This window comes from Ambystoma mexicanum, chromosome 3q (assembly GCF_040938575.1).
Source record: "Ambystoma mexicanum isolate Mex_15411 chromosome 3q, UKY_AmexF1_1, whole genome shotgun sequence".
Classification (NCBI taxonomy): Eukaryota; Metazoa; Chordata; class Amphibia; order Caudata; family Ambystomatidae; genus Ambystoma; species Ambystoma mexicanum.
Window position 1 is genome coordinate 1,033,548 of NC_090926.1, and position 24,989 is coordinate 1,058,536.

At 48.4% G+C, this 24,989-nt stretch overlaps 1 protein-coding gene across 1 annotated transcript in view; it reads left to right on the top strand.

Moving 5' to 3' along the window:
* LOC138582000 (sterol regulatory element-binding protein 2-like) overlaps positions 1-24,989 on the top strand; it is a 401,726-nt gene that overhangs the window by 185,678 nt on the left and 191,059 nt on the right. Inside the window, exons 11-12 of the mRNA XM_069652893.1 lie at positions 14,320-14,489; positions 16,562-16,733. Of these exons, the coding sequence (XP_069508994.1) occupies positions 14,320-14,489; positions 16,562-16,733 (342 nt within the window). The remainder of the gene's footprint in view (positions 1-14,319; positions 14,490-16,561; positions 16,734-24,989) is intronic.

The following is a 24,989-nucleotide window of genomic DNA, read 5'->3' on the forward strand; positions in this document are numbered from 1 at the left end:
TGCCACTGCTAATCCGGCTCATCAACCAGCTCAAGAGGTCACGGTGCAGGATGATCCTCGTCGCACCTGCGTGGCCGAGGCAGATATGGTTCCCGGACCTTCTGGACTTGTCAGCGTCCCCGTCGATCAAGCTGCCGGTGGACGCGGATCTACTCTCCAGGGAAGGAGGCTCCATCCTCCACCACGACCCAAAATCGCTGAACTTGCAGGCCTGGCTCCTGCAGCGCTAGAGTTTGGAGGATACGACATACCGGCCGACTGCAGAGAGGTTCTTGCAAAGGTCAGGGCGTCCTCGACTCTTAAATGCTACGGACACAAATGGAAGAGGTTCTCTGTCTGGTGCCACGCACAGAAGATTAACCCTCTACGGATTACGGCTCCCCAAGTACTGCCGTACCTGCTGACGCTGGCCAAAGCTGGACTGGCACACGCGTCCATCAAGATTCATCTTGCTGCGATCTCCCGATACACCAGAACCACGGGGCGGACGTCCTTGTGGTCTCATCGTCTGGTGAAAGAGTTCATGAAGGGACTGTTCAGATCGTTCCCGCCGGTGAAGGCTCCGGCCCCGGCGTGGGAGCTCAACGTGGTGCTGACCAAGCTCATGGGACCTCCGTTCGAGCCTCTGCACTCGGCCCCGTTGAAGTTTCTGTCGTGGAAAACAGCGTTTCTTGTGGCCATCACCTCCGCACGACGAGTGGGAGAGATCCAGGCCCTTTCCTGCAAGGCCCCGTACTTGACTTTTCACGACACGAGGGTAGTGCTCAGGACGCACCCCTCCATCATGCCAGAGGTGCCGTCGGACTTCCACCTCAACGAACCCTTGGTGTTGCCTGTGTTCTTCCCGTCGCCTTCGTTGCCGGCTGAGAGGACTTTGCACTCGCTGGATGTGGCTAGAGCGCTGAAGTTCTACATGGACCGCACAAAGTGTTTTCGGAAGACGTCACAACTCTTTGTGAATTTTGGACCTGTCAATCAGGGGAAGGCACTCTCGAAGGCTTCCATTTCCAGATGGCTCTCCGGCTGTATCATGTACTGTCATTGGTTGGCAAACCGACCGCTGCCTGGCCGTCCGAGAGCCCATTCCACCAGAGCGATCGCAGCTACCACGGCGTTCCTTTCTGGTGTGCCCCTGCTGGACATATGCAGGGCTGCTACGTGGAGGTCGACGCACACCTTCACGAAATTCTACTCCGTCGATCGGGATTCCAGGGAGGAGTCCAGGGTCGGCCAAGCAGTGCTGCGCAACCTGTTCGCCTGAGGTGAGCCTGGTGAGGAGGTAAGCTGCTTAATGTTGAGTTTGATGTAATGCTTAATGTTGAGCCTTTGCCACCTCCCGTGGTTGTGCATGTGTGTACTGCTATGTATTCTTTATTCATGAGCATGTGAATCCATGCCAGACCCCATGCTGGAGAAGGAACAAGTTACTTACCTGTAACTGTTGTTCTCCAGCATGGGTCTGGCATGGATTCACATGCGAACCCTCCCGCCTACCCCTCTGCGGCTCTTCACTTGGTCATACTGCCACTTCACGTGCTTCCAAATCTGAAGATGGCTGCCAGAGGCGGGGCTTAGGTAGAGGGCAGTCATTGGCTGTGGTCAGTATGACGCAGAGACCAGTGATTGGTTATTACTACGAAAGACAGATCAGAAACAAAACTGATACTGGTTTTTTCTTTACCGAGGATTCCCAGCCTGATGACGGGGAATATTCATGAGCATGTGAATCCATGCCAGACCCATGCTGGAGAACAACAGTTACAGGTAAGTAACTTGTTCCTTCCTTCTTTGGCCCACTTGATCACCTTCTCTCTTCACTTCCAGTGCTATGCTGACGACACACAACTCTCCTTTAAGCTTCCTTCCTATACCCCCTCTCCTTCCTCACTGAATGACTGCCATTCAGGCGTGGTGCTTTGCTAATGATCTCTGCATTAATGCCGGCAAGACAGATCTTTCTCACTGGGACACCTTCTCCCAGTCTAAACCCCCCTGCCCCCTGCAACCCTCATGTTAGGCTATAAACTTTGGTGTCATCGTTGACTCCTCTCTCTGTCCTTCTCTTTGCACATCACGGACCTTGCCAAGAATTCTGTCATAATCTGTGCTGGGGCCTGATTATGACTGAGTGATATTATGGTCTGGTGATGTCAGACATTCTAGGTGGAGTGTCTATGGATGTTTGGAGTTCTGGGTTCTATTGGTGTCAGTTGGACCTAATGTGCTGGGCTGGATGGATGTGCCAATGCTTTCTCTACTTTACATCTTAGAGAATAAACCTACATGTAAACTACTTACCTTCTGGTGTTCCTTATTGGGGAAGGAGGCGTAGTTTACCACACTGGCGACGACGATGGTTTCTGGTCAGTGACCCTGAAGGTCCAGTGTCCAGGCGGGCTGGCTGAAGGCTGAGGTGGCCAGGAGGAGGATCACCAGGTCAGGTCCAGTCTCCAGGTGGGCTGGCTGAAGGCTGAGGTGGCCAGCAGGAGGATCACAAGGTCGGGTGATTTGCAAGTTGCCAGTCGGGCTACCTGAAGGCGGAGGTGGCCGGCAGGAGGATCATTGTTTGTGTGAGTCACACGGGTGTCAGGCGGGCTATCGGAGGAAGTGGTGCCCAGGAGAGCGGCTGTTGGACCGTGGCTGAAGCTGGGCTGAGTTTGCACAGTTGCGGGTCTGTGACATTACGGGTGACTGAGGTGCTGCAGTAGGTTACAGGCAGCCGCTTTCAGTTGTGGCGAGGAATATTTCTGGATTCCGCCGTGGCCGTGCCTGTAGACAATTGGGATGGCTGTCTGCAGCAGGTCTGTGCAGCTACAAGGCATTGTTGTTTGGTAGCGGCAGCTGGACAAAGGGTCGGCGGTGGTTGATCTTTGCTACCTGCGGAGGGAATGATGTCAGTGGGCGGGGAGCTGACGGACCGTCAGGAGTTGCTGGAACGCAACGTTGTACGGCACAAGGGAGTTCATCTGGAACGCAACGTTCTACAAGAATGTTACGCAGGCACCGATTACGGGAGCTGCGCTGCGTCAGGAAGGCAGTTGAAGTGTAGGATGTCGTTTCATCCTACTGTAAAACGTGTCGCTGGAGGGTATTCGGCATTTTTTGGGATGGAAACTAGCGTGGTGAGGACCAGAACTAGACCTGGCAGTCCTGGAAAATGTATTTTTCCGGCACAAATGGAAAGCACGAGGGTTGTCGCTGGATTTAGGGTTATGTACCATGTGTGTGCTGGAAGAAAGTGGAATCTGCAAGGACACAGTGATCTGGCGGGAAGGTTGGTGAGGCGGTGAGCGCTGGATCCGGATTTGTGGTGCTTTTAAGGATCCATCAACGAACTAAGCATGTAAGTGTTTGAGGAAGCCTGTGTTAATATTGGTGTTGTTTTATGTTGTGGCCTCTGGCTTTTGGTTATGCATGGCGCGATGGGTCCTGGGTAAATGCTAGTAGTTTAAGGCCTGTTAAGTTTCATCTACTGCTGTTGTGTATATGTCAGTGGCCTGCTGTTTAGGCTATCCTACTTGGTTATCAGTATGGACTGGTGGGTGCGGAGTCCATGGGCGGTGAAAATGTTTTTACTGTTTATACAATGTTTTTTTTTTTCTCATTTGCAGGAAGGGTGGATATGGACATGTGGGTGTGGGATGGCGCAGGGACTTGGGGGCCATGTGATTTTCACCTGCGCTTGTTTTGGCTTTTATTTGCTGTGCATTTTATGTACGTGTTGGGGTTGACGCAGGGACTTTGGCACCATGGTCTTTATCTGGTTTGGTTTCTCTGGGGTTTTATGTGTTGTCCTGTGATGTTTTATGTTTGTTCGTAGGGGCATGTCCCCTGGTCATATTTTTGGGGTGCCGTCAGTGATTTTCATAGGCAGTGGTGTGCTGTCCAGTGATTTTATGCAGCACTGTGTTGCTGCCTGGTGGTTGTAAGGGGCAGTGTAGGTGCTGCCTGATTGTGTTTTAAGGGCCAGTGAGGTGCTGTCTACGTTTGGTTTAGTTGACTTTGAGGTGATGTTTAGGATAATGGCACGGTTGGTGCCGTCGCTGATGTTGGGGGGGGCAGTGAGGGGCTGTCTATGTTTGGTTTAGGTGGCTGTGTGGTGATGTTTAGGATATTGGCGCGGTTGGTGCCGTAGGTGATGTGAGGTGCTGTCTGTTGATTTAGGTGACTGGTAGGTGCTGTTTAGGATATTGGCAAGGTGGGTGCTGTTGCTGATGTTGGGGGCAGTGAGGGGCTGCCTGTTTGGTTTAGGTGACAGTGAGGTGCTGTTAGGTGACAGGGAGTTGCTGTTTAGGATATTGGCATGGTTCGTGCCGTAGGTGAGGTTGGGGGCAGTGAGGTGCTGTCTAGGGGTGGTTAAGGGGCAGTGAGGTGCTGTCTATCTTTGGTTAGGTGACTATGAGGTGCCGTTTAGGATATTGGCACGGTTGGTGCTGTAGGTGATGTTATGGGCAGTGAGGTGTTAGGGGCAGTGAGGTGCTGTCTATGTTTGGTTAGGCGATTTTTAGGTGCTGTTGAGGAAATGGGCACGGTTGGTGCTGTCGCTGATGTTGGGGGCAGTGAGGTGCTGTTTAGGATATTGGCATGCTTGGTGCCATAGGTGATGTTGGGGGCAGTGAGGTGCTGTCTGTGTTTGGTTTAGGTGACTGTGAGGTGCTGTTAGATGATAGTGAGGTGCTGTCTAGGGGTGGTTAAGGGGAAGTGAGGTGCTGTCTGTTTTGGTTAAGGGGCAGTTGGTGCTGTCTGGTCATAGGTAAGTCACGGGGATAGCGTGTTGCTGTGAGGTCTGATGGTAGGATCAGAGTTTTGCAGATGTTTTTGAGCGGGACACAGATATGGTGTCCAAATGTCTGTGTGGGGATTAGAAGGCGAGTGGGTTCGTTTTGGTTGTGGTGTGTGAGGTCTCCTCCAGGGGGAAGGATTTGTTGCTTGTTTTCCATTGTTGTTGTCCTTCAGTGGGTTTATAGCTGAGTGAGGTTCAGGCTTTGGGGGAGGCCCTTTGGTTCGTGTTTAGTTGTTTTTGGTGTTTTCCATTTAAGACCTTGGTTAGATGCTGGGGTGTAGTGTTGTGTTAGTGGAAGAGAGGGAGATGTGTCATAATCTGTGCTGGGGCCTGATTATGGATATGAGTGATATGAGTGATATTATGGTCTGGTGATGTCACTGACATTGTAGGTGGAGTGTTGGTGTGGGGATGTCACTTAGATTCTAGGTGGAGTTTTTATGGATGTTTGGAGTGCTGGGTTCTACTGGTGTCAGTTGGACCTAATGTGCTGTGCTGGATGGATGTCCCAGTGCTTTCTCTACTTTACATCTTAGAGAATAAACCTACATGTAAACTACTTACCTTCTGGTGTTCGTTATTGGGGAAGGAGGTGTAGTTTACCACAAAGTCCAATTTTCAGCTTCACCTCCTGAGAGGCATTCTCCCTTTCCTAACCTTCCCACAGAAGCTCAATGTCTCCAGAGCTCTGGCTCTCTCCAGGCTGGACTACTGCAACAGCCTCCTCCTCAATGATGTGATATTCTATTTGTATCACACCCATAAGTGATTCAGAGCACGACAATCTACCTCTGTCCTCCCTTCTATCTCTGCAACTAATCCAGAATGAGGCTGCAAAAAGTATCCTTGGCCTCAAGCCCAGGGACCGCATTTCTCCAGCCCTAAATTCTCTTCACTGGCTTCTGGTGGCTGCAAGGATCAAATTCAAGACCCTTTGCATCATCCACAAGGCTGTCTGTGGCCAGGGACCTCTCTACGCCCAGCTTTTTCTCCCTAAATACCTCCTTGCTAGGGTCCTTCGGTCCTCTAGCTCCAACTCTCTGCAGGTCAGACGTTTCTCCAAGCAGAGAGTGGGAAGTATATCCCTCTCCTTGGCAGTAGTCTCCCAGTAGAATGGCCTCCCTGCCCCCTCAGACTTGAGACAAATCTTCTTAAGTTCCGGAAACTTCTCAAAACTTTCCTTTTCTCCTCCTCCTTCCCTCTCCCCCTCCCTTGCTAATGTCCCTCTGCCGTTGAGACTGTTGCCTGGTTCCTTATAAATCTTCAGGGGCCAGGCCCTCCTTTGACCAGTCTCCCCCAGCATCCCTAACCTGCATATGCTTCGGACTAGCCTAAATCTGGTCCACCACGTCCACTGCACTTTATTTTCCCTCTCCCACTTATCCTCCGGCACTTGCCCTGTGTGGCTCCCCTTCACACTTGCTCAGCCCCCTGAGCCTCCCACTTCTGCATTTCACCCCCTCGCCAGCCCCTTTCCTACTTCCACCCCTGTGCACTTCTTTGTCTCTGTACTTGCACAGTAAGAATGTCACAAGGCCTAGTACCATTGTTACTGTTTTCTTCTCCTATGTATTCCACCCCACCCCCATGCCTTGTGGCACTTCGAAACACTTGTGTATAAGCAATATACAATATCCAATAAATAAATAATATAAATGAATGACCGTTGTAGTTGACCAACACAACTCCAATGCAGTCCCGGTGAAGCACTGCTCGCTCCTCTCTCCCGATCTCAAGGAGGCCTGTGTTGGTGCTTTGACCCCATGACTGGTGGGAACGACCAGTTTTAACCGCTGCTGGAGGAGCTGTGCTTTTTGAATGTTTGGAGGTTCCCCTGGACAACTCTGTGGACTGACCAGCTCTTTCCGGGGCATCTTCGCTGCAGCCGTTTCTGTTGATAGTGCATTCTTGGAATCTGGTGGATCTTCAACTTCTGCTATAAGTCGCCTGCTCTTCCATTTTCAGCCTTATAGTCTCAACGGAAGCCAGCAGCGCCTGCTCCTTTGTTCGCCAACTGAAGATTGACTTTCGCTGCATGATTGTGTTGACTCCCGCCATATCTGGCTTTCTTCTTGTCCTGGAAGTCCCCTGTCCTGTAGATGTCTGCATCTCTTGAGCCAAGGGTGTCCAGCTGTTCAGTCTGAAAAACCCAAACACTGGGGTCTGTACTGTGTGCTAGCAGGATGCAAACCTGATACCGCAACTGACGTCTGCACCCATGGTACGCAGACCTCCGTCTGGTCATATCGTAGCAGAGGGCTCAATTGATTCAAGAACCTCTGAAGTGGTCCTGGGAAGAATCTGAGCAAGTGGGGGTAAGTTATACCTCTTCCTGCCCCCCCTCCTTTAGGGTTACATGGGCATAAAGTCCTGTCCCCATCACTTCCTTCCAGACTTAGATTGGTGGTGGTCTGGCCAAGGATCCCCCTAGGTTTTCCCTAGTCTGGTGGGACTGGAGGAGACACTTGCCTGAACTTGACCTGTTTACTGGAACTCTGAACCGTAACCAGTGGCATTGTTCAAATCTAATAGTAAACCTACATGAACAGTATAACTTGTGCAACTGTTGACATATGGGCTCTAGACCCCATTTCATATCTGGTCCGGGCTTACTAAGGATAGAGGGATCTAATTCTAGGATCACTCAGTGTTTTATTCTGTATTTTTCTGCTTGAAAAAACCCAGTACAACACAGGTAAGTAACATTCTCCAGCATTGGAGCTTTCATAGATTCACATGCTGTGAATATTCCCTGTTGTCAAGCCTGGAATCCCCAGTTACTTTGATTTATTACTTTTACTATGGAAAAACATTGACCAAGAGTGTCACAAAATATATTTTTCCACACTACATTTAAACCGGAGCAACCGACGACTTGAGTACGGTGTTGGATACGAACATGGAGACCGTTAGACCTAACAAATCCTTGTTCAAGCCATGTGCGACGTGCAGCCTAAAAAACATCGATGAAGGTGACTGGCATGTAGACTGCATATACCGCCTATACCCTAACCATGCCTCTGAAGAATTGAAATGTCAGGGTTTCTCTCAGAAAGCCCTCAAAGACAGGAAGCGTCAACCGATTTGTTGGCTAAATGAAGGGGCATACCCAGCGTCTGAGGCACGATCGTCAAGTAGTGAGAGAGCTACCAACCCCTCTGATAGGTGTTCGTCATGAAGCCACAGGTCCAGGTCGGAAGAACGACCTATGCAAAAACAAGACCGGTGAGCCTAAATAGTTGACCAGCCATGATAAGACTGCCTCACAACCCCAGTCTCCCACTAAAAAGAAACCGGTTCGCAGCAAAGGCTCCAGGTCCACATCTAAACAGTTGTCGAAAATCCCGTTGACAAAAGCACCATCATCAAAACAGACGGATCAGGGCTCACGCCCATCAACGAAGTTGCCCTCGCATTCGTCAAGAACATCCTCTCCGACAAAGGAGAAGCATAAGACCAAATCGTCCACGAAGACTCAATCTTCTACAAAGAAGAAACCCCACTCATCAGTATCGTACTTAAGAAGGGAATAGATGCTCCTCTGGTCAAGAGTTGTCCACGAGACCGCCGAAGTTGACGACGGTACATAATCCGACAAAATCGGGACATCACTCGTCGACGAAAAGCTAAAATCTCCAGGGAGTGAAGCAGTAGTACACACACTTCCATCGAGTTCTACCACGGCTCAAGCCACGATTCATCCTGAACAACCTATTCTACAGCTGAAAGAGGAAAATGTACTGTCCTATAGTAAAGGAATACTGAGCACTCCAACGGAGGAACCAACAGAGCCTAGGCAACTCCCTCTAGGTGTGTCACCCATAAAATACACCGAAATCCTACAACATGCGATAACATCTGACTTTGAACCTCCTACGGAGGAGTGCTGAGGGGCCACGGATTCAGATTCTGAAGAATGCATGAGCCAACCCCATGCACAGGATAGATCTTCCATTCGGGGTCCAATCAATGGGGGAAGGAACACCAGTAAGTCTAGAGTGTACCCCCTTGGGTTTCCCCTCTACACCATTGGGAACAGGAGGTGTGACACCAACATAGCCTTTTATAAATCCACAATCTCTGCAAGTGCTTTCAACTCTGCAAAGTCTACTAGGACAACCCAATGCTAGGCTCCCACCTCCTCAGCCTCAGGGATCCATCAATGCAGGAAAGACCAGGTAACACAGGTCAGCAAGCAGTAAAAGGAAGAGATCGGGGCACTCTTCGGCGGGACCATGCCAAACGTTCACGTTCGGCACACAGTTCACAATCTCCACCCAGGCCCCCACCTCCACGAAGGGATAGGCCGCTAATAGGCGAGCAAGAAGGGGAGCTAGTGGATACAGATCAGGACACAGGTCCAAGGGACACAAGCTCGTCCACCTCTTCCAACTCTCCTTACCAAGATGATACGTGCGATAAAGATGACCCAGACCAGCACAACCCTCTCCACCAGACGACATTGGTGCTTTCCAAGCCATGGTATCAAAGGCGTGCCAAGAATTTGGGCTAACTCCGACAGAGAAAAAGACTGCTTTCTTTTTGATCACATGGGTAAGTGCCGACAGGCTGGATTTGCAATACCCATCCTAGATCAGGTTTGGCAAAAGGGGTTGCAAACCCTGAAACATCCTTTCTCTGAACCTGCAGTAAAAGAAAGATTAGATAAGAAATTCAAGGCACCGCACACGGCCCCAAAATATCTAACCTCTCAACCCTCCAGAGTTGGTAGGGCCAACAGCAGCAAGTCACAAAGCGCGTGCACAACACAAGCGCTACACCTGCAGAGAATGAGGGCACAAAAATCAATGCTTTCGGCAAAGAAGTTCTAACTATCGGGCATCGACAGTTAAAGCAACCAACGCCCTGGCACTAGTGGCTTGCTATGACCGCCAAATGGGGCACCGGTTGGCTCCCATTTTAGAGCATTTGCCAGAGCAACAACAAAAGGAGGCCATGACACTGGTACGTGAGGGTGAGGAGGCCTCAAGCCACGATCAACATTGCAGTGGATCTTGCAGAGACTGGATTCAAGCAAATTGGTAATGGGGTCATCTTGGGAAGACCAGGATGGCTTCGCTGAACCGACTTTAGAGAGGAGGTGCAACATAAGGTTGTTGACCTGCCATTCGAGGGAGAGAAAGTTTTTGGCGACAAAATCGATGAGGCCCTTAAGGCAATGAAGGCAGACTCTGATACTGCTCAATCATTAACTGCCTTACAGGGCAGAAGGTATTTTAGTCCCTTTCGGGGAGCCTGAGGTCAAACCAGGTTTTCTTCCACAAGGGACAGCAAGAACTACGGAAGATCCAGCTACTACTCCTAGGGATATAGAAGGAACTACCAGTCCTCCCAACGTAGCAGGTATTACCGCCAAGCACAATGCAAATGCGGCTGGGCCACCTCGCAGAGGGGTAGGTAGAACAAAGCCCAGCAATGACTGACTCAAAGGCACACCGGTGGGAGGAAATGTGGCATTTTATTTCGACAGGTGGCGAGCAATTACAAAGGATAGATGGGTGCTAAATGCAATCCAGCGCGGCCATCTGTTGGAATTCAAACGCGCACAGAAACCCTTACCTCCTGTAACGGTGTAAAATCCACACCTTTGAATTCTCCAACAAGAAGTGCATCAAATATTAAAAACAAACAGGCAATAGAAAAAGTTCCACCTTCAAGGGGAAAGTGGGTATACTCGAGATACTTTGTAGTAAAGAAGCCGGACTTCAAGTGGATTCCAAAAACATCAAGAAACAAAAGTAAAAACTGATCACACAGATGTCATGAAGGCCGTGCAGCCTCACAGACATCTAGCAGCTTTAGACCTAAAAGACGCCTACTTTCACATCCCAATACATCCAAGACACTGACAGTATCTCCGATTCAAGGTAGGTGAGTCATTACCAGTTCCGAGTCCTTCTTTTCAGCCTCAAATCAGCCCCCAAGACTTGCACCAGTGGCTGCTTTCTCAGAAATTGGGATTTTTCAATCAACTATGCCAAAACTTGCATAGTGCCATCGAACAATTTGGTGTTCCTGGGTGCACACTTTTTCACAGAACAGTGCCTCGTCAGACCCTCAACCGACAGAGTGAAAAAATTAACCCTGACATGCTCTTTCATCCCAATAAAACAAATTACGGTGCACAAATAAATGGCTCTATTAGGGACCATGTTGTCCTGCATTCCAGAATACCCATTTGCAGGCTACACATGTGACCAGTAGGGCAATTTTTAGCTATCAGATGGTCACAGACATAAGGTTCCTGTGGAGACAAAATAACCATCACCCCTGCACTCTCAAAGTCACTGAAATGGTGGGTGGTCCTCAGCAGCATCTCAAAAGGGATGCCACTAGTAGTATCGACTCACCAACGCACGATCGTGACAGATGCCTCCTTGGCAGGTTGTGGAGCTCACCTAGGCAAACACCCGATTAAAGGCATGTGGACTCCCGAAGAATCGACCCGAAAACATTGTCCTGGAACTGCGAGCTGTCCATTGGGCCCTAAGTCTTTCCTTCCACTGATCAAAAATTCAGTAGTGTGGATCCTCACGGACAATACCACCACAATGTTTTACCTGCGCAAGCAGGGGGGGAACAAGGTCAAACACCTTGTCTCGGGAAGCTAAAACCATTTGGCACTGGTCCATTCACATCGCTTTGCAAGCATTCTACTTTCCGGGGATACACAACCAACAAGTCGACACCCTCAGTGGGGACTCTACGCAGCCCAACAATTGGCGCCAAAACAAGATCTTCTCAGCATGGGACCAGCCTCCTCTGGACCTCTACGCCACAATGTGCAACAAACAATGCAAAGAATTTGCAAGCAGATTACCACACCAGAGCTCAAAGGGGGACGCTTTCTCATTCCCATGGAGCGGCATCTTAGCATATGCATTCCCTTCATTCCCGGAGATCAGGAAGACAATCCAGATGATCCGCAGATACCATTGCAACATCATACTGGCCCAGACAAACCTGGTTCTCGGATCTCCTTATCTCCTTCAACTATCGGCAGACAACTCGATACATCTCTGCATCACGACCCAGGCTCCCTCAAGCTGACAGTGTTGCTCCTAATCATGCCGAATTCGGCCACGTAGACATCCCGCAGGAATGCCAGCGCATACTAGCGGCAGCTAGGACACCTTCATCTAAGCACTCCTACAACCAGTGGCAACGTTTCTTTGCGCATGATGTTCGCTGCAATTCAACCTTGCAGCACTTCAACCTTGCAGCACTTCAACCTTCAACCACTGGCCATGCGACCACAACATGGTCATGCTTACCCATCTACTGAAGTTGGCAAAGGAAAGTCTTGCGATTTCCTCCATAAAGTACACCTGGCAGCAATCTCCAGGTTCACCAGGAAAAAAGGAAAACCTTCTCTCTGCAGCGACTGGCTGTTCAAGCACTTCCTTAAAGGCCCACTGCAGACTACAGCCAGGGCCCATTTTACTAGACACACAGCGGCCTAGGCAGCTCTCTAGTCAGACTACCCATCAAAGACATTTGCTAGGCAGCAACATGGGCAGTGCCTCACACATTTACTAGGCACCACTGCCTGCAACAGCACGCGGAAGACGTCTAAATGGGACGAGCAGTCCTTCAACGGCTGTTCCAGTAAGGTAAGCTCCACAGCTTCTGGGGTTTTTGTAATTATGTATGTATACTTCTGTCATAAGCGTAAAAATGCAAAGGTTTCAAATCTTGTTTGCCTGGTTTTTTTCTCCTCCAGACATGTATACTGCTATAACATTGAGTCACAGCATGTGAATCCATGAAAGATCCAATGCTGGAAAAGGGAGTAGTTTCTTACCTGTAACTCCATTTCTCCAATGCTGGTATCTTTCATGGATTCACATGTGCCCTCCAGCCTTCCTCTCCAGGCAAACATCCTCTACAGGGGGTTATCCTCCGTCTTCAGTGGTTAAAATCTGAGGGGAAGCTGCTGGGGCAGTGCTATACACTCGACGTACTATTTGTGGAGACCAAAAGCACCCACAAAGGTGTCAAGGTTTTTCCATAGGGAAAGTACTAAATCAAAGTAAATCAAAGTAACCAGGTATTCCCAGCCTGACTGGGAATATTCAAATCATGTGAATCCATGAAGGATACCCACGCTGGAGAAATGGAGTTACAGGTAAGAAATGACTTCACTTGCTTTAACTCTCGGTTTTTGAAAATATTGATTATAATTGCTGTTGATTAACTGTCTCAAAGGTGAAGTGTCAGGGGTGTGGGGGGATGCTATTTCGCACCCCCACAATAGTTAATGTATACATATGTTTGATAATAGTTTAGTGACAATACTTGCCTGAAGTTTCCATATGTTTAGAGTGTTCAGAGGCCCAATACATAATTGTATATGTTTATACTTCTCTATCCAACTAGAATTATTGAAGTGCTCGGTGTAACTTTGTAGCCCTAGATTACTCTCACACCCCACCTGAGTCTAAGCCTTACCGCTCTGCTCTTCTACCTTGATTGGGTTTGGCTACACATCAGTGTCTGCCTGTTAACAGTAATAGGGTGGCCTCTCAAATCCACCACCAGGGTTAATTCTGAATCCATTTTAACACTAAGTGGGTGTGTGCTTGTGTATGTCTATTTTGTAGTGTGTAGTATACTTATGTTGTACCTGCTTGTGTTTTTGAGGCCTACTAAGTAATATATGTTTTACTTCTGTCTGCTCCTGCTTCATTACGTGACGGTTTCTGCTGTTGTCAACTGTACTTAAACACTACCCCCGTAGCACCTGAGGTCTGAATTTCTGCTCAGCCTTTGTTAATTGGGAGTTTGACATGACTTTAATGTCAACGTTCACCTACGAGGTTGGCCATCCATGGCCTCCTACAGGGCCGGTTCATAAATATTATGAACCCCCTCTGCTTTTAACCATAATTTGGAGATGGAGTGTCTCCACGTAAAAGCTTTGCATGGTGCCTGTCCACATTCGCCGGATTCCTCAGCACTGTTCACCCAGTTGTCCCTTTTTATGGACTCTGTCTTAGAATGTGACTGTAGGTGGGCAGTTTGAGTGTTTTTCTTGCAACTGTTTTTTCTAGTCTGTTCCTTAACTGCCGTTTTAGGTGCCTGTCTCTTGATTGGCTAGCAGCCTTGTCCCTCATCTGCAGTACCTAGCCATCTGCCTCCGGTTTCAGAACAACACAAGGTGAAGATAGCTTTTGTTTGTCCTCTAAGTCATCGATCCTGAGGACAACTGTCTTAAGATCAAAAACATTTAGGGATGGAGGCTAACAAATGCAATGCATATATAGGTTACTTCAGATTCCCAGCTCAATAGGTACCCAGAAACTCATTCATCATGGACCTTTACACACAGTGCAACTTATGGTTTGAATTTCTTGGATTGTGAATCTATGGAGAACGCACATAATGTAGAATTAATTGTATAATGCTGTTGGGAGGAAATACTTGGTCAAAGTGCAGACGCTTAACACTTAAGATAGTCTAGCATAGCCTACTTGCTCTCCTTCTTTATACTTCTCTCCCTCTTTTCTCTTTAGGAAAGCTTCCATCCAGTACCTCTAGCTCTGGGCTGAACTTGGCCCTGTGTGCCGTCAACCTGGCAGAGGGCGCAGCCGAAAAGATCTCGCACAGTGTGTTGGCTGAGGTGCACCTCACTGCTGCTATCGGCCTAAAGAGGTGCTTTGGGGGCAGACTGCACTTTATGATGGTAAGTGGTACTTGGGGCAAAGGTCATCGATGCATAGTCAATATAGTGGATGCCGACTTCATCGTCCTGCCTGCGGAATTGTGGGCATTGAATGAGGAGAGGAAAGTCCGCCTTAAAAGTGGGCCAGAGGAAAAGTCTGAAATGGGAGAATTGGGTTAAAAAATTGAGTTGTTGGGAAAGCGTTACATTTTTGGGTTCTTTATCCACTTTTGTCTGGTTCTAGGTCAAATGTTCGAATGCAAAGGATCGAATGACCAAAGGGTCGAATCAAAAGGACCGAAAACCAAAGGGTCGAATTTTGTTTTATTTTTATTTCTTTTTTGGAGGAGGGTCTCCCCCAAACCTCCGTTTTTGGTGCAAAAAACGCTTTTTTTTTTTTTTTTTTTTTTACTATACGAAACCCCCAAAAAAAAAATATATAAAAAAATAAATAAAATGTGACCCTTTCGTTTTCGTTCCTTTTACCTCCACCCTTAGGTCATTCGATCCTTTTGGTGTCGAACCGTTGACCGGACGCCCTTTTGTTTACCCCTCTAAACCTATTGTATTCTTTATGTTGCCTTCCTCGATTTCTTGACCCTTTTGTGAAGTTCCTTTCACTTTACCCTTTTTTTTTATAGTGTTGCTGAGTGGTCCAAATGGCCACCAGTGCAAGGGCACTTTTTAAGCACTCACAATGGGCCCAGGGTGGCTGCCTCACCCTGGGACCGCTATGGGTTACAATGATGTCGAGGAGAAAACACTTTCACCCTGAAGGTGTGCTGTAGATTATTTGCAGCTGTGTTTGGCTATTCCATGCTGTAGTCCTTTTTACTGCATTGGTAGTGCAATGCTAGTGCTTTATTTGTGGGAGTGTTTGGCAGGGCACTGCCCTGGTACCTATTTATGAGCCATGGCACATACCCTCTCAGACTCTGATTATGATGTGGTGTTTTGTCAACTTCATTATTTTAAGAAAAAGAATTCTATCTCAATCTCAACTATCATTGGTATCCGGTAATAAAATCGTGGCAAAAATGTTGCGGTAAAAAAAAATTGCGGCAAAAATGCCGTGGTTTGACCCGGTAAAAGTGGGCCCATTATACTATTTAAGGGGAGTGGGGGTTGCGGGGTTGTCACACGCTCCCCTTAAATGGTATAATGGGTCCGGGGGTTGCGGGGATGTCCCATGCAGGTTTTACATGGATTGTGGTGCAAAAACCACAGCATTCTTTCCGCAATATTTTGTTACCACATCAATTTATGCCGCGATTTGATCACATGGAACCCTATCATTAGTACTTATCAATTGTGTCGCAGTCTCACAATGGGATAACTAATATTTGCATGACAACTACCACCCACAGAACATCTACTTTGGTATTGCCAGGAGCAAGATATTTTAGACTATTTGGATCAGTAACAGCCATTTTAGTCCTGCCTCATAGTCCCCTCAGGCAGAGAAATGGTGAAAACTAAATTTGCAGGTGTAGGACTTGGAGAAATGAATTGGTACTCTGATGGTACCCACATATGGGTAGAGGGTTATCAATGGGATAGAAAGGGCTACACACATAGTGTGGATAAAACGAAAACACAGCTGCCACCAGCATTTACCACAGCACTCTTTCAGGGTGACGATCACTTGAACTAGAAAGGGCAACTTTAAAAGCCAGCTTTAGACTGCTAGCCATTTGGCCTACTAAGCGCCACATTACAAATAGGGTTTTCAGTGACCTGGGGAATTTGGTAAAAGTCAATCTGTACAGTAGCCAGCAAAACAAGAAACCAAAAACGGTTGGAAACTGACAAAATGAGTCGGAACGTTAAAAATTGAACTCTGCCCTAAATGGAGTATAGCATGTGGCTTGCAGGAACCAAAGAAAATGTGCCCTCAAACTGGGACATATCTATGCCTTTTTGGTAGGCTGTACCACTGTTGGGGGCATGGCTGCATGAAAACTGCAGGTGTGCTATTGCTATGCCGCCATAGTTGGTGATCTTTGTGAAGGATGTCTGGTCCGTTCGTTTTCTTTGCCTGCCTGTTAAATTGCCATCTGTTTTTGATATATACCACTTTGTGCTTTGTGTAGGATTATTTCTTAAGCCGGGCCCAGAATCTTTGCAGCAGGCAGGAGAGTGGATCTGTACCAGATTCTTTACGTTGGCTCTCCCACCCACTAGGAAAGCAGTTCTTTGCAGAACATGACTGCTCTGCCAGGGGCACTTTTCGGGACAGTCTTTACAGCTCACCGAGGAATCCAGGTAAGTGGTACTGCCTTGCCAGACCAAAAGAACATGCAAGTGAAAATATATTGTTGCAAAGATTTCCATTTTGGCCAGGTTGGGAAGTTTGCTAAATGCCTGTTGGTGCCACAGGTTTATCTAAAGCAGAACAAGGATGTTCCAGTCTTTGAACATTCTAGGTAAAGGAAAATAATAATAATTTCTGATCGTTAATCTGCTTAGAATCACATGCTGTGCATAGTCCGACATCCAGTGGTCACTGCAGAGTATTGCATTTTGTTTTTCGTAGTCGAAAAGGGGACGTCGACAAGGCCTGTCTGTAACACTATCCCTATAGTGACGTGCAGTGTACCCACAATCCCTCACGCGTTGAGGTCCCTCAGATTGTTTTTTTCCGCCCAGATATTGCTCGCCTTTACGCGGAGCTCCTCGAGAGGCATTGCAAAAACATTTATTCGACCTTTGGTCGTTATTAACTTATAACTATATTATTACCTTACACCCCTCCTTTGGCGTCGTAGCTGCGAAGCTGTTCAGCGCCGATCAAGATCTCCGACGCGGTGCCTTCGACAGAGGAGGTTGTTCGGCGTTCGCCGAACCCGTGGCCTAGCTGGCCAAATACAGTAGGGAGAGTGGGGTCGTGGGACATTTATTGTTTCTCTTTGAGAATGCCTTTCCCTTTCCCCTCCCTTTCCTTCGGGGTTGTTGTCACATGCAATGGGTTCCTCAGCTATGGAGAGGACGCCCTTTAGGTTTTGCCCGCGTTGCAAGGGCAAGTTTACCTGGAAAGACGAGCATTAACGGTGTAACCGTTGCTTGCCCCTCAACCACAAAGAAGGCGGCTGTGCGGCCTGTCAGCTTCTTAAGCCGAAGACTTTAAAAGGCCGCAGGGTCAAAAGGTGGGCAGCCTACGCCATGTCTAGGTCTGATTCATCACCCGCCGCAAGTGACGAGGAATGTGATAACCCGACGTCCGTTTTGGAAGTCGTAGACCTCTCTAAGGAGCGTTCACGCTCCTTGTCGTCTGTCCCCGGCCCCAACAAGCTCAACTCACGCCCTGCTTATTGGGATGAACACTCCGGTGACACTGACGCACACAAAAAACACTCCCATAAACACACGCCCCACGGCTCTTCCTCGTCGAAGACGAAGAGAGCATTAGCGCCAACGGAGACGCAGGTCCTACCGTCAGCCTCCTCAGACCGTAAGAGTCTTAAGCCCCCCTCGCAACCGCAAACACGACTAGCGACTGGGCTACTCCCAGATAAGGGTGCTATCACTAAACCACCAGATGATGCGCACCGTCAGAGAGCGCCCGTCGGCGTAGAGCAAGCGACGCTTGTAACGTCGACGCCGGAGGTACCCTCGACAGACAGTTTAGCTGTCGAGAGCCTGGCGTGGATTATTTCCACCGATAGCCAGAGACGGATGCGAAAGAAACGTCGATCACCGCTCAAAAGGCTCGGGAGATGCCTAAAAGGTCAGAAGGAAGGCAGGAACTGCCCCCTCCGTCGAGAGGGACACCTAGCCTACCAGAAGGCTTTTCAGAAGGCGAGGGGAACCTTTCTTTGACGTTATGGGATAGGTCGAAGCGTTTTCAAATTGAAGGCCCTCCATTTTCCCCCCCCTGACCGCTCTGGTGTACCTCAAGAAACCCTAGAGAGACTCCAGTTTTGTATGGACAAAATGGAGAAGTTTATGGAGACTCGGAACCTTCCAACACCCAAGAGATCAAGAGAGGGACCTCAGGAGGATCCCAGGGCCAAGTACCCTAGGCTGTTTGATCCCCCCCCTAGAGGATGTAGATTTATATGACCTCACTGGAGGGGACCCCCACTTTCAGGAGGATGACTAATTCTTAGGCAATGAAGGGGAACAAAACCTAGAGAAGGAAGGTTTTGAAGATAACCCAGATATGGGTGATGGGGGCTTCGGAGAAGACCCAGAAGAGGGCGCTTCACAGCCCTGGCAGTCCCCATCAGCCTTTTCAGACCCTGACGCCCTAAACCTTCCCCCCCCCCCAGGACTCGCATATTAGGAATATGTCGCCTATAGACGATCAACCTACCTTTAATGCACTTCTACGCAAGGCAGCAGCGCATTTCGAAATCGAGACCGGGGACATTTTTCCTGACATAGACTTTGTAGAAAAGATCATCAAGGAGAAACCCCCTGTCAGCCAAACCATTCCCCTTCTCGCCTCAGTAAAGAGACAAATTATTCCTTCACTATCTACACCCGCGTTGATCAGAGGGGTCAACCCGAGGATAGAAAAATGTAGTCCTTCCCCATCGGACCCGTTATACATCAGGGGCCACTATGTACCAGACTCCTTAGTGGTGACAAATACAAGGAAAAGAGCAGGGGTCCCACTGTCAACTAGCGAGGCACCACCAGATAAAGAGGGTAAAACATTGTATGCCCTAGGAAAGAGGATTACAGCCTCGGCTGCCTTTTCCGCAAGGATTGCCAACAACAACTCTTTGCTGGCATGTTACGCAGATGCACAATGGAGCAAACTACGTAAGGACATCGAGGAGGTACCGGTACCCCTACGTATTCAGCTTCTAGCCACGGTTACTGAAGGGACCTTAGTCAACCAAAGCATCATTACAAATACTCTGGATGCTGCAGAAACGGCTGGCCGTTCCCTAGTCCAAGGAATCCTCCTCAAACGCCATGTATGGCTACGTAATTCAGGCTTTAAACCTGAAACACAAGCATCTCTAATTAACAAACCTATAGAAGATGCCAAGCTCTTTGGTAAGGCGGTGGATGAGGCACTAGAGACCACAAAGAAGGAATTTGACACCATCAAAACCCTACACCAAATTTCAAGGCCTCCCAACAAACAGGGTTATGGCAACAAACGCTTTTTTCTAGGCCAACGCCAGCAGCAGCAGCAGCAATACTCTGCAAGTAACTGGTCCTCTAACCAAGGCACCAGTGGACAATACAACCAAAGAGGACAACGTTGTGGCAAGGGAAGAGGTTGGGGTCCCACCCCTAGAGGTTCCCAAGCCACCAACACCAAATGACTCAAAGATTCGGGTCCCCTCCCATGCATCGCCGGTCGGGGGCCTGTTAACATCCTTTCTTCCAGCATGGGAGGGTATAACATCAGACTGCTGGGTACTATCAACCATAGCCCGCGGTTACTGTATAGAATTCAACAGTTACCCTATGTACAGGCCCCCAAGGGGACGACTCATGTCACCAGAACACCTCGCCATCCTTCTTCAAGAAGTGGACCAACTACTAGAAAAAGGAGCTATAGAGGTCGTGCCTCTATCTCAGGTAACGGAAGGTATTTATTCTTTGTACTTCCTTGTACCCAAAAAGGACTTCACCATGCGCCCTGTACTAGATCTGCGCCCAGTGAACACATTTGTCAAACCTCAAATGTTTTGTATGGTGACTCTACATGAGGTAATCCCCCTGCTTTCACAGGGAGATTACATGACAACGCTGGACATGAAAGATGCATACTTTCATATTTTAATGTTGCCAGGGCACAGGAAATACCTCAGGTTCATGATAGAGGGCAAACACTACCAGTTTAGAGTGCTACCCTTGGGCATAGCATCAGTGCCGAGAGTATTCACGAAGGTACTGGCAGTGGCAGCGGCCCACCTGCGCAGGTTGTCCATCCCAGTATACCCTTACATCGAAGATTGGCTCATAACAGGGGATTCTTACGAAACCTGCTTCTCAAATACCCAAAAGACTGTAGACCTTTTGTTTCAACTGGGCTTCTCCATCATCGAGAAGAAGTCCAGTTTAGACCCCAGCCAGATCAAACAATTCCTAGGGGCTCTAATTCGAACAAAGGACGGCCTCGTCTTCCTCTCCAATGAGAGGGTCCAAAACATGCTGTTTCAGATCCCTCAATATGTGGCCGGTCGAGAGGTGACGGTACGCAAAGCAATGCGCTTACTAGGAATGATGGCGTCCTGTATTTATTTGGTACCTCACGCACGCCTTCGCATGCGCCCAATGCAAGAGTTGCTCAACAGCCAGTGGTGTCAGGCCAGCGGACAATGGGACGATCTAGTGGCCGTCTCGCAGGCCTTGGTTCTCTCGCCACGGTGGTGGTCGAAGGAAAACCTGGTAATGGGGAAACCATCGCCACCCCCGCAGTGGAAGCCACTCTAACCACAGACGCATCTCTCACAGGATGGGGGGGGCTCACCTATCCCATCAGACTGCACATGGAGTTTGGACTCCGAGCATAGCATCCAAGCACATAAACTAAACTGGAGCTACTAGCTGTGTTCAAGGCACTGAAAGCCTTCCAGGCACACCTGCAAGGGAAGACGGTGATGGTCCTCACGGACAGCACCACAGCCATGTACTACCTCAACAAGCAAGGGGGCCCTCACTCTCCAGGACTGTCCAGGCTGTCCCAGAACATCTGGAAGTGGGCTCTCAAACACATGTTCCTACTGTCACAACATGTACCAGGGGAACTCAATCTGCTAGCAGACGAACTCAGCAGAGACTTCCCTCTGCCCTCGGAGTACGAATGGCGGTTACACTAAGACATCGTCTTCGACGTCTTCACACAATGGGGATTCCCAGAAATTGATCTGTTCGCAACTCTGGAGCACTCCCAATGCCAAGATTACGCCTCCAGGTACCCCCAGAACCAATCCAAGGGGAACGGTCTATCGATACCATGGTCAGGGAAATTTGTTTACGCTCCCCCCCCCCCAACTCCTCTTCTCAACAATATAGTGCACAAGATGCACCAGGAACAAGTTACCATGATACTGGTGGCCCCTAAGTGGGCCAGACAGCCATGGTTCGCTCACTTGATGGAGATGTCCCTGTCTCCTCCAGTGAAACTTTCCTGCCCGTAAAACATGCTGTCACAGGACAAGGGCAGGACACTACATCCATGCCCCCAGACCATGAATTTAACAGCCTGGCTCCTGAGATCTTAGAATTTGGACATTCTCAGGGAGGCTAGAAAATCTAACACTCGTCACTGTTATTTTAGCAACTGGAAAAAATTTGTCATCTGGTATAGGGGAAGGAGCATCAACCCAGTTGACTGCTCTCGACCACAAATTGTTCTGTACCTGACTCACCTACTAGAATCAGGCTTGGTGTTTAACTCTATTAAAGTCCATTTAGCTGCACTTTCCTAATACACCACTTCCCAACTTGAAGTGTCATGGTGGAAATTCTCAGTTATTGAAGCCTATATGGAAGGAGTGAAGAGGATCTACCCTCCCATAGCTAACCCTGCTCCCGGATGGGACCTAAATGTGGTACTAACCAGGCTCATGGGGTCACCCTTTGAACCCATGCACAAAGCAACACTTAAAGACCTCACTCTTAAGAATGCTTTTCTAATAGCCATCACCTCCATTAGGAGAGTAAGTGAACTACAAGCGCTCTCTGTACCAGACCCCTTTGTAACAGTTCACAAGGATAAGGTGGTTCTACGCACACATCCTAGGTTTGCACCAAAGTGTATCTCTAAATTCCATGTCAACCAGTCACTAGAACTACCAACGTTCTTTCAAAATCCTTCCAACTTAGGTGAGAAGAGCCTGCATACACTGGATGTTCGCAGAGCCGTGATGTTTTATATGGAAAGAACTAGACCATTGAGAAAGACTAATCAGTTCTTTGTCTCGGTGGCAGCAGGAAGAGAAGGAGATTCAGTTTCAAAATCCACTATTTCTAGATGGATTGTACAATGCATCACTCTCTGTTTCTCTCTTGCTAAGAGAGAATTACCCTTCAAGCCAAGAGCACACTCCACTCGCGGCACTGGGGCTTCCATAGCTTTCATTGCAAATGTCCCTCTTGAGTCCATTTGCAAAGCGGCAACCTGGAGTTCTGTTCACACCTTTACAAAACACTACTGTCTAGATGCCCACTCTAGATCTGATTCCCAGGTGGGACAAGCAGTATTAAGACATCTTTTTTCTACTGTTCCTTCTCACAACCCAGCTCCAACTCCGGGTACTGCTCGCTAGTCTATGCACAGCATGTGATTCTAAGCAGATTAACAAACATCAGAAGACAATGCATTACTTACCGTAAAAGCATTTCTGATGGTTGTATCTGCTTAGATTCACATGCGCCCACCCTTCCTCCCTGCTCGGATGGAAGGAACATAGACTTTCTTCTATATCTCTCTTTTCTGTACCCACTCCCGTCTAATAGGCTCCCTCAGGGCAGAAAAAATACAAACAGAGGGACCTCGACGCGTGAGGGATTGTGGGTACACTGCACGTCACTATAGGGATAGTGTTACAGACACGCCTTGTCGACGTCCCCTTTTCGACTACAAAAAACAAAATGCAATACTACGCAGTGACCACTGGATGTCGGACTATGCACAGCATGTGAATCTAAGCAGATACAACCATCAGAAATGCTTTTACGGTAAGTAATGCATTGTCGTATTACTTATAGCGCAACACACCCATAGGCCTCAGAGTGCTGAAATAACAGAAGACATCCCACAGAAAGGGTAAATAATGTAAGGAAAGGACTAATCGGTGACTCTGGGTGTTCCTGTTTATCAAAGAGCCTGGTCATCTGGAACTCTCTCTACTTCTCTTTTTCCAGGGCGTTTTCAAAGACTTGGTCTTTCTTGGGGTGGGTAGTGGTATAATGCCACATACCCTTTGGAAGAGGCTGGGAACACCCTGGAGGGATGTATCTCCGGGCTGCACCGCCATAAACGAGCTAGGACATTTAAGGGAGAACGTCTAGTGAAAAGGTAGAGGCATGTCTCACCACCTATGTTCGAATGTATTTATAGAATCTGGCCTCTAGGCCAGATTTTATGAGGCCACCGTAGTTGTTGGGAACAGGGAACTGAGAGGCTTGCCAAAACCCAATCAAGGTACGTGGCTGATCAGTCGAGGCTTCTTGTCAGGAGTATGCGAGTGGACTCGTAGGCCTTCAATTAGTCCACATACTATGGCACACAATTCAATTGACAGCCATGTATACACATATAGTTATTTATTATAGACCTTCTGAACACACTGGCAAACTAATCTAACCGATATTATAACGCAACTGTGATGCAAACATATGCAGTTACCGTAGGTTCAAATAAAAACCAAATAACTTAGTTAGCAAAGCAGGTAAGCATTTTAGATGCAATAAATGGTGGAACCAGATCACAAGACAGTACCGTATCTTAATAAGTCCAAACCCTAAGATAAAAGGGGACCTTATTCCCAAAGGTCAGAGGAGCCACAATGTTTCCCACCAGAATGTAGACTCTATAGGTAAATTCAAATAGCTTGTGTTGGTGATAGTTCTACAACAATTTTACCAGTGGTAAGTATGTGTTTTCCTTTTTTCCAGACCCAATGCTATCCCAGAGGCTTGATATTCGACCCAGGTTCGACAACCAAAATGTGAGTGAATGGAATAAGTATACAAGGGGAGCTGGTCCCAGTGTCATCCTATGAAGGACAGGGGAGGGGCCGGGGGGCAGGTGCACTGTGTTTACTTATCCCTGAACCCGATATTCCCGGATGTCGATATGGATCTTCTGGGGGTCGCTGGAGGCTCGATCTTAACCAGTAAGGGGTGCCCAGGAGTTGGGATTCAAAGATTCTTCTGGTCTGGTGCAGTTGCAAGATGCAACCTCTGCCGAAGAAATGAAAGTACCATCGATGCAGGCCTCTTCAAGATGCTTCATAGGTTGGAGGAAGGGGGATTTCCCACAATAGTCTTTGTTCACGAGCAAGCTTCCGGTCACAAAAGCTGCTCCAGGACAGGGTCCCTTGATGCTGGGTAGCTGAAATTCGGGGAGACAGCGACTTGTGGCACAAGATGACCACCGAAGTTTCTAACTAACGCGGAACACTGATGATTCTGGTGAGGTAGCCCACGAGAGAGCCGTCAGTCCACTGGCCAGTATAATGACACTTTCAAAGGGCAGGATCCTCTAAGGCATTGGACTAGTGGGACCAACTAGTCTCAAGTGCTGAAGCACCACTCTGGGTCTTCAGATATCAGGCAGATGAGCAGGCGTTAGAACGGACAGGATGCTGTGCTACTCCAGGAGTCGTCTTCGGTTCATCAGCAGGCTGCTCTACTTCTTGACTCCATCGATGATCTGCAGTCAGGGGCAACTATTGGTTTCCAATTTCCCCCACACTTTCTGGTCCAAAGGATTTGTAGTGGGGCTAGACAGTCCCACTCCTTTCCTGGGCCACACACACAAAGGCAGCATTGGCCTGCAAAAGCAGCAGCTTTCGCGGGCAAGTGCATGACCTTAAGGACTTT